Source organism: Nannospalax galili, unplaced genomic scaffold (assembly GCF_000622305.1).
Source record: "Nannospalax galili isolate Female #2095 unplaced genomic scaffold, S.galili_v1.0 scaffold150, whole genome shotgun sequence".
NCBI classification, from domain to species: Eukaryota; Metazoa; Chordata; class Mammalia; order Rodentia; family Spalacidae; genus Nannospalax; species Nannospalax galili.
Genome location: NW_008329320.1, coordinates 2780557 through 2790817, shown reverse-complemented (window position 1 = coordinate 2790817; position 10261 = coordinate 2780557). Strand labels below are relative to the sequence as shown.

General features: G+C 39.5%; 1 protein-coding gene across 1 annotated transcript in view; it reads left to right on the top strand.

Moving 5' to 3' along the window:
- Sub1 (SUB1 regulator of transcription) overlaps positions 1–2817 on the top strand; it is a 14445-nt gene extending 11628 nt beyond the window's left edge. Inside the window, exon 5 of the mRNA XM_008835481.3 lies at positions 2482–2817. Within this exon, the coding sequence (XP_008833703.1) occupies positions 2482–2561 (80 nt within the window). The 3' untranslated portion in view covers positions 2562–2817. The remainder of the gene's footprint in view (positions 1–2481) is intronic.
- The last annotated feature ends 7444 nt before the right edge of the window (positions 2818–10261 follow it).

Sequence of the window (10261 nt, the reverse complement as noted above, 5' to 3'; positions counted from 1 at the left end):
TTTTTTTTTTTTTTTTTTTTTAAATCGTTTTGGAATAAAACCTAGGAAAACAACATCCCCGACGTTACTTAAATTGGTTGCTAATTTACTTGAATGTAATTTTCTTTTTTATTTTACAGCTGTTTTAAAGCAGATTAGGTACTCTCTGGGAAACTAACATGAGAATTGGAAAATCCTCATTTTAGTGTTTCCTTTTGATTCAGTTCCTTCAGGCTGTTCTTGAGGACAGAATCCTTCATGTGGGTCTCTGTCTTCTTTCTGTTTGTGCTTCACCCAGTCCCAAACCTCTTAGCATGTAGAAACATAGACACTAAGTAGCTAGAAAACATTTGTTGAACCAACCTATAGTAGTTACTTATTGTGACAAAATAAGCTGACAAAAGCAATTTAAGGAATGAAGGATTCCTTTTGGCTCCTGGTTTCTGGGCGTGAGGTAGGTCACATTGGGCGGAGAGATGAAAGCTGGTGCTCTGCTTGTCTTTTCTTTTTGTCCAGTCTGGGACCTCAGCGCATAGGATGGTGCCACCCACGTTCAGCATGTTTTTTTCTTAGCTTAACACTTTTGGAAAACACCCTCATAACATACCCACCAGGATGTGTCCATGGTGATTCTAAATCCAGTGAAGTTTCAGTAAAGATGAACTGTTAACCCTTCATGCATGCTCCTATAAGCAACTGTAATGAAATCCTTTGAGACACACAAAAGTAGAAAAGGAGGGGACCAGTTAGGAAGATTAAGGGGATCAGCAAGAGTGAGAAAGGGGGCCATAGAGGGTAATGGGGGTATGATCACAATACGTCCTATACATGCACAGAAATGTCATGATGAAACCTGTTATTATGTATAATTTGTATGTGCTAATAAAAAAAATATTAACCACCACACAGCTTAAACTTGTGTAGTTAAATACTCAAGGTTGATCTTTAGTTAATGAGAAAAAAATGCTTCCTTGGCCCAGTGAGATGCCTTAGCAGGTAAAGGCACTTGTTGCCAAGCCTGATGATCCTTGGGACCCATCTGGTAGAAGCTTATATCCTCAGAAACTCTAACCTTCCACACACACTGTGGCATGTATACTCGAACATGTGCACACACACAAATGTAATTTTTTTTTTTTTTTTTTTTTGGTCTTTTTGAGACAGGGTCTCCCTCTAGCCCCAGCTCTCCTGGAACTCATTATGTATACCAGGCTGGCCTTGAACTCACAGAGATCTGCCTGCCTCTGCCTCCCAAGTGCTGGGACTACAGGCGTGCACCACCACGCCCGGCTAACAAATGTAATTTTTTAAAAAAACAGAAAAAGCTTATTTAGTATTGTACTGCCTGCCTGTCATTGTTAAGGGTGGTATGTGCTTGTGTCACATAATTTTAGGGTTTGTTTTTAAAGTACCCTTTATATTTTCATACCATTTTTTGTTTTCTTGTTATTTCTCATTTGTCGTTCAGGGTGTTCAGAGTGGGTCATGCCATGTTTTCTGTTTCAGCATTTATTGAAGCAATTCAGATAGTCTTAAAGCCCTTTCTAGGCACTAATCCACTGTATTTTCCTTTTCAATTTCATGGTCCCTCAGCAGTTTTTTTGACAAATATATTGTGTGCTTATATGTGTTGTGCGTTATTCTAAATTGATTTAATAGTGAAAACCACCCTTTGATGTGTAACTCCCATTTTACTGATGAGAAACTGATCAGAAAATGCAGCTAGTGATGAAGAGGCTAAGATTTGTTCCCTGACAACATGACTCAGCGTGCCCTCAAACCAGTATCTGCATTCTGCATTCTATGAAGCCCTGTATGAATCACACCCTAGGGAGTTTTCTAAAGTGAAATGAATGCTTCTGGAATACCTCAGCACAGAGCCAGCCATTCATCTTTAATTTTGGTGGAAATGTGGAGTAAATGTTGGCAGTAACAAGATGTAATAGAGTCTCATCACATGCCAAATCTTGGGTATGACCCTTAGCCTACTAGTTTGTTGGTATTTACGAATTGTCTTTTTAAATTACCATTAGTTCCTGTTGGTCACAATAGGTATTTGCAGGGTGCTCTGTTGAAAGTCAAGCTAGATACAGACTTGATCTGCTTAGGTAGTTTTATACCTGGGACTAACAAATGTAAGATTTTAAGATCTCAGTGATTGTTCACAAGATACCAATATTCCGGTAGTATTGTGCCATTCAAGATGGTAGTTTAGGACTGGCGATGTAGCTCATTGGTGGAGATGTGTCCCCAACACTTTAAAAATCCACAAAAAGCCAAAAACAAATGAATCCCAGTACTTGGGAGGCAGAGACAAGCAAGTCTCTGAGTTTGAAGCTAGCATGTTCTACCTAGTGAGTGCTACGCCAGCCAGGGCTGCATAGTGAGACCCTGTCTCAATAAAAAACTAAAGGCAGTTTGATAAAACAGTATTTAGTTGGGAGTATTAAAATCCTCAAGAAGACTTGAGTTTTCAACTTCTATTTTAAAATTTTTCTTCAGGTATTTCTTTAAATATGGAGCAGTGGAGCCAGCTGAAGGAACAGATTTCTGACATTGATGATGCAGTAAGAAAACTGTAAAATCTGAGCCATATCAAACTTGTACTGTTCTAGTTGTTTTACTCTGTCTTTTTACATTGGCTTTTGTTTTCTAAATGTTGTTTTCCAAGCTGTTGTATATTTGGATTGCAGAACAATTTGTAAGATGAATACTTTTTTTTAATGTGCATTATTAAAAATATTCTGAGTTAAGCTAATTGTCAACTTTATTAAAGAGGATTGCTTTGTTGCCTCTCCCCCACCTAGTGTAAAATAAAATCAGATCAATACAATCTTAGCTGTTGTAGCCTTTTTTGATCAAAACACTAGTTACTGTTTGAGGCCAAAAGAACAACTTTTATAGTTTGAATTCAGCCTTTCCAGTAAAAAGAATTTGTATTGCTTTTTGAAATGCATACTTGATCTCTCCTTCCCAACCAAATGTCTAAACTTGTTTGAATTTTCCACCCCAGCATTTCTTTTTTCAATAGTATTTCACTTTCCTTTTTCTTCATTTTTAATAATAATCATTTTATGTTCAATTTTACACCACTTTTTGTTTTTTTTTCTTTCACCACTCTTTACTCTTGAATATATAATGCTGATTTGGAAAGTCAAACTGTTATTATCTAAATCTACTGTGTTAAATATTACCAGATACCTGTTTGGTAACTAACATGGCTTGTATGAAAACTCCAAGCTAGTGTGTGTCACTATTCATAGTGCTCTGTGTAGGTATTGCTTAGTCTACAGAAAATAATGATGTAGATGTCTGGTTCACTTATGCTTGATAAACATGTTCACAATGGGATGGTGTTTGTAAAATCAAATATTTTTAAACTAGATTAGAATGTAGTACAAATTGTGAAAGCTAACTGACCCAATATTATTTTATAGTACCGAGTTTGGATTATGGGTAGCCAGAGATGTCACTGAGCTTTACTGTCATAGTAGGTTATGCGGCCAGTTTTTAGAATTGGCTTTTTGTAATTAATCTACTAGACAATAGCATTCTGGAGTTGATGTGACTAAGTTTAATAGACACTATTAGTTGGGTTTCATTTTAACCATGATGAAGCTCAGGCATACTGAGGCACAGATTTCGGTGATGTTGCAGCAATAAATAGAGCATGGTATGCCTTAGAAAAAGAATGCTTGTAAAGAAGACCGTTACTACAGTGAAGGAAGGTAGTCTATGAAGATGAAGTAGTTTTCTTGAAACTAAATGGTATATACATGCTATTTTGGTGACATTAAGACAGTTGTAGGTAGAATAATAAAGATGGTTTTAAGACATGTAAAAATATTAATATACTAACTGCCACTAAGTGCTGCTGTATCAGAATTGCACTCTTGCTACCAGCTTCCACTATCTAAAGCATTTTGTAGAATTGTCAAGGATTTAATTTAAAAACTGTCTGCTGGGCCTTATCAGTTGCCTTTTTTTCCTCCTGGTAGCTGTTCTTTTGTGTTTTATATTCTTTAGATAAGTTGTTTGTGAGTTTAGTATTTGAAAATTTATAAAGGTATCTCATGTCTTGTGCTTGACTAATCGTTCTTGAAGGATACCCCTCTCCCGACCGCCTTCTTACTTGGTAACTTGTGTTCCATTTTGTTAACTTAGTTTTGTAAAATATTCCTTACTTTTGGCATTTAGAAAGGGTAGTTAGAACACAAAACCTGGTTTTTGGTGTAGATGAAGAGGGAAGGATGATGAATTTCATAGGTTATATGAATTCAGAGGGTGGTAGGCATTTCAGTCATCTGCTTTACAGAGACGGTGCTATCATGTATTACCTAGGCATTGACTAGCTGCTTAGTATAATAAAATACCCATATAAAGAGTTTTCTCTGGCATAGTTTGGTAAGTTGACAGCTAAATTCATTTAATTATGTCACAGGGCAGGTAGTATACAGAGCTATTTCTCTTTTTGTTTGTAGAAAAGGATGAGAACTGGGTTAAAAGAAAGACTCAAACTGAAAAGAGGTTACAGCACATCTGTTTTGTGTTCAGATTTCTGTATCTTTAGTAACAGTCTTAGTTTCTTTTCTGTTGCTGTGATAAAATATCCTGACAGAAGCACTGTAGGGAGAAAGGATTACTCCGCTTACAGTTCCAGGTTTGAGTCCATCATTGCAGGGATGACGGCACAGTGGCAGGAGCTCCCGGTAGCTCAGGCAAGAAGCAGAGAGCAGTGAGTGTGCTCAGTTCTCTCTCCTTTTCACTCAGTCTTGGACTCAGGCTGTGAATAGTGCCATCCACAAATGGTGGGTCTTCCCACCTCAAAGTTGTCAAGATAATCCTCCACAGGCATGCTTAGAAGCCCATCGCCCAGCTGATTCTAGAGTTTGTCAAGTTGACAATTAGCACTAACCATCACAGTAAGATTTCTCCCACAGGGACAGTTTGACATCTTGAGGCATAACTTTCTTGTATTTTGTAATGCCAAAATGATTTAGTTAATACCAGTATTCAGGTTTTGCTGTTTAATATGTTCAGTAACAAGGCTTTTGAATGGGTTTTCTCTTTGTCTTTTAAAGTTTGAACAGCTCAATTTCTAATATCCTTGGCATTTTGTTTAAAGAATAATCAGCTAGAAAACTAAATTCTTTTGCTTCATAAATGTGTAAGAACTTTTAAGTAATGCTTCTATCCTCATTAGCTAGTCAAGATGCTATGATAGGGGCTGAAGAGATGGCTCTGTGGTTGAGAGTACTTGCTGCTCTTCCAGAGGACCCAGGTTTGGTTCCCAGCACTCATGTCGGGCAGCTCACAATTGTCTGTAACTCCAGCTCCAGGGGATCTGATGCCCTCATCTATACATAGGAAAATAAAAAAGACTAGCCTGAAAAAGATACATTTAAGAAAAAGATGTGATCTGTTCTGCATACTATCTTTAGAAACAAAAACTTAGGGAAAACAGTGGAAGAAGATACATCCTGGCTTGGCTACTGAGGGAAAGGAAGAATTGAATATTATGTAAGTGTTCCTGACAGGTGTGTTAGAGTACTTACCATAAAAGCTTGAAAACTTAAAGCACTGTTGAGTTATATTTAGGTATCTCCTAAAGTGTTTTTGTGGAAATTAATAGAGTGAAACACTCAATTTTTTTAAGGGAAAGTGCTTTTCCCAGATAAACTCTAGTGTAAACATGCATATATAGTAAGAAGTACGTAATTCTGTAATTGTGGAATGCCTGTATGCTTTGCTTAGTACATCTTCCATGGAGATGTCAATGACTCTTAATACTTCACCTGTGAATATTTTAAATGTTGAAATAAAAATAAGACATGTACCCTTTGTGTTTTCCCATTTTCACAGTCTTGATTTTTTTTTTTTTTAACCTGTTGAATGGGTTTAACACACCTTTTTCTGTGCGAATGCTCTTGAGTCTCAGCTTTAGAATTAATTCAGAAGACCTTTGGAACTTGGTGGTGTGGGCCTGTTTTTCCATCTACTTGATCCAAATGGGAAAGAAAATGCAAATACAGGACTGGACAGATGGCTCAGTGGTTAAGAGCACATACTGCTCTTCCAAAGGACCTGAGTTCAATTCCTGGCACCCACATCAAGCAGCTCACAGCAGCCTGTAACTCCAAAACTGCACTTGGCTATGTGCTTGTTTGTGCGTGGCACACGCGTGCACACACAAATAAAAATAAAAACTTTAAATATAAACTTGAAAGTGTACACAGCATCTTTTTTTCAACCCTGTAAGTGCTTTGCAGTGTACATTTGTGTACCTCACTGTTTAGAGAATTCCTTTTAGTATTTAGTATTTCAGACTTAACATTTTCATTTATAAAATCTCTATTTTTATCATTGTTAATTTGTATATATATTTATATCTAAATTTCTGTTTAAGAACTTGCATAGAGATAAAAAGGTCCATGGAAAAGAATATGACTTTTATTCCACATTCAATCTTAGATTTTAGTAAAACATGGACTTGAAAGTCCAGTCAGAAGAAAAAAAGTGTACATGAAATTTATATAGTATGACTCAAAGAACTTAAGGGGCATAAAAGGGGTTTTGAAAACGGAACACAAAAAGTTGCAGGGACTTACTATGTAACAGTCAGTCTATTGACATCATTTAGGTAAACAATCTTGCCACACAAGACCATATCTCCTCTTCTGCTTTATGTAAATTCCTAGATTAATAGTGACCCTGCTTGTCCCTAAATGAAATAATCGTCTCCTTGTTTTAGCCTCCTTAGAGTTTGTTACTTGCTAGGGTTTGGGTTCTGTTGGTTAAAGAATTAGAGGCAAAGAAAAGTTCAAAGCAAAAATTTATTGTCAAACAGTGTAGACTTGGAATGGAGAGGGGTCCCAGGGCTGGGAAACTACCAGCTCTTAGGAGGGTCTGAATTTTTATTAGGGTTTAAGTAGCCCTTCTTGCTGACTCCCTTTTTCCTTCATTAGTCCTAAGGGGTTCAAAACCCTTTCTGGTGCAGGGATTTGGTCCCCTGCTTGCCTGTGCATTGCTGCTCATCTGGTAAGGTCTGTGTTGTGGCCCTCTCCCCTTGGCGCATGAGCAAGGAATCAGCTGCAATAGTTCTTTGTGCGTAGGTAGTGACACCACTGCTGGTTGGGATTATGGTGGGGTCCCCAACCCCCTTCTGTGGTATAGTGCGGTAAGAAACTGCGGGTGAAGGGAAATGACCTACTTTCCTTTCCCCCTTAATTTGTTTTCCCTGGAGCCCATGGCTTCAAGATCACATGGTTTCTCTTTTCCTTAGACAGTAGTTAGGTGCTGAAATACATCACTTCCTCTAATTCTGACAAAAATGCCTATATTCAATTTTAACTAGGTATATAACAGTAACCTCGGTTTCTGAATGAATGTACAAAGTATTTCTACGATCAAAGCGTAGAACTCATCTAAAATTGTGTGCAGTAACTCCATTGTATCTTAGAAAGTAGTATGAAGTTCCAGTTTCACCTTGTCCTATTTAAGATGGAGTCAGCTTAGTTATTTTTCTTCTGTTGCTCTGATAAAATAACTGACAAAGACCAGGGAGAAAGGGTTTATTTTTATTTTCGTCTTAGTTTCAGAGGCCCATCATGGTGGGGAAGACATGGCAACAGACAGGGAAGATGCAGGGCCGGGGGTAGGAAGTGGACTCATCACATTGTATTCACACTCAGGAAGCAAAGTGGGTACAGCAAGTGGGCCAGGCTATAAAATAATGGGAAGGTGGTTTAGGTGGGGAGAAGGGAGTATAGGGCAGAAGAGGCAGTGGGCTGAGGGATGACTAACTGGATGTTTTATAAAGCTGTGTGGGGTGCTGGAGAGATGGCTCAGTGGTTAAGAACACAACCACTGACTGCTCTTGCAGAAGACCTGGGTTCAATTCCCAGCACCCACATGGCTACGAACCGTCCTCCCCTGAAGCCCTTGTCTGACTTCCCCAGCATTGCACGACATGGATGCACTCACATACATGCAGGCAATACACTCATACACATAAAATAAAAATAAGTATTTAAAAAGCCATATGGAAACATAATACCTGAGGGGGTTGGAGTAGGTCCCAAGAATTCAGGTAGCACAGTCAGAAGGGTCAGGAGAGGTCTTCGCTGCACTGGAGTGGGAGCCCCTGGTCATTACAACCTCTTCCCAGCTCCCTGGGAACACACACACACACACACACACACACAGAGACACAGACACAGACACAAAAGTCTAATTGGAATTGTCCTACATGGCATGATCTTCCTTCCAAAGCCATCGGTTGCTAAATAAAACACCTAGTGCCAGGTGTGAGATTCCTACCCATGAATTGGTCAGGGGTGTCTTAGAGACCCCACCCCAAATAGTACAGGCTAGGAAGCTTCCTCCCTGCTGGCTAATTTTTATAGTACTAGAAGGTGCTGTAGGGGGTGAGGGGAGTCATCAGTCTTACCCAGTTAAGAACCCTGTGGACTACAGTAATGACCAGCAAGATATTCTCATAGGTGCAATAGTGGCACAAATATGGGGGTAACCACTTTCTGATTGGTTTTGAGGCCTGCTCCATGGGAAGGAAACAACGTATCCGGTGCTGTAAATCTTGCCAAGCTCCCATGGCTAGGAAACTCGTAGGCCCCAGTTGTGAACCAACTACTGTTATTACTAAGTGGATATGGTACTGAACCCTTTTAAATTCACATCTCTGTCCCCATAGGTTAGTGCAGTGCTCAGTCTTCATCAGAGATGTCTCTTTGTGCAGTGGACACAGTTAAACAACTGGTTGAAGTATAGAGATTATCTGTAGAGTGCTTAACCATAAATGAGTCTTCTATAGCACATAGCTCAGGGACCATCATGGAAGAGGGGGTGAGAGGATTTTAAGAGCCAGGGGTTGGGGAAGACTGGTGAAGTAATGTCTTCTGGACATGACAGGACTTCTGCACTCATGAACTTAGCAGTTGTGATTGCTTGTACAAGGCGAACAAGATCAAGCCAATCAACATCCCAGCATGAAGATGGAGAATGGCTCACAAACCCTCACCCATAACTGAGGAGCTTTTGAGAGTTGATGGCTCCTGGGGGAGAAGAGAGCTTTTCTTTAAGGTTGTGGCCCCTCATAGGTCCACCATGCTTTTTGTACCCATAAGTATATGGGCAGCAGAAATTGGACTAGGTCAGTTATAAAAAACAAAAGACATGAAGTTGTATGAATTTCATATATGCAATTCTCAAAAAAATATATTAAAAAATAAGGCCAAGTGTGATGGCGCATCCCTTTAATCCCAGCACTTGGGGAGCAGAGGCAGGCAGATCTCTGAGCTTGAGGCCAGCTTGGTCTACTTAATGAGTTCCAAGCCAGCCAGAAATACATAGGAAGACGGTGTCTCAAAAAATAAAAACCAACCAACCAACAGCAAAAAACAGAAAAAAAACCACAACCCTCCCCTGCTGTGACCTACTTCCTCTAGTAAGGCTCCAAATTCTAAAGGTTCCATAACTTTCCCAAACAGTGCCACCAGCTGGGGACCAGTGTTCAAACACATGAGTTTATGGGGTCTGTTTCATATTCAAACCACAATTTCATGTTTCCAAATATGTATGTTGGTGCAAGAATGGTAGGAAAGCCCTCAAGTACTCCTCTGCTCACATCCCATTCAAATTTTGTGAATTCCCAGTGTCTTTTAGCACAAGTTTCCAATCTAGGATTAGGTGTTACTTGATGATGGCTTTTATTTACTCTGGCAATCCTGCAGCTTTTCCTTCATTTCCAACTTTGTCATTTCTGAGGTTTGATTACGTGAAGATTATTGCTGCTGTTGACAGGTGGGGGAGGGCAGAGGTTGGTTGGCTGAGGAAGAAATACCGTGTTTGGGTAGTTAGGTTGTGAGGTTCCGTGCAGGGTGATGACTGTAGAAGAGTGTGGAAGCAAGTGTGAACATCTAAGTCACACAGATTCCTTTAGTACACAAACTGATGTCAGTTACAATTTGCCTTACTTCCCCTTTGTTTTCCTGGTATGACTTCCTAAGTACCATCTGAAACACCAGCAATTTTTCATAACCCAGGTTCAAAAGTATCTCTGCTGTTGAAGTTTGAAGAACAGCCCTTTGTATTGTCCTTTGAAAAATAATCTCAGAGCTGGGCATGGTGGTGCATGTCTTTAATCCCACAGCAATTGGGAGGCACAGGCAGGCAGATCTCTGTATATTTGAGGCCAGTCTGGGCTAGTGAGCTCCAGGCCAGCTGGGGCTACAGGGAGACCCTGTCTCAAAAAGACCAAGAAAAA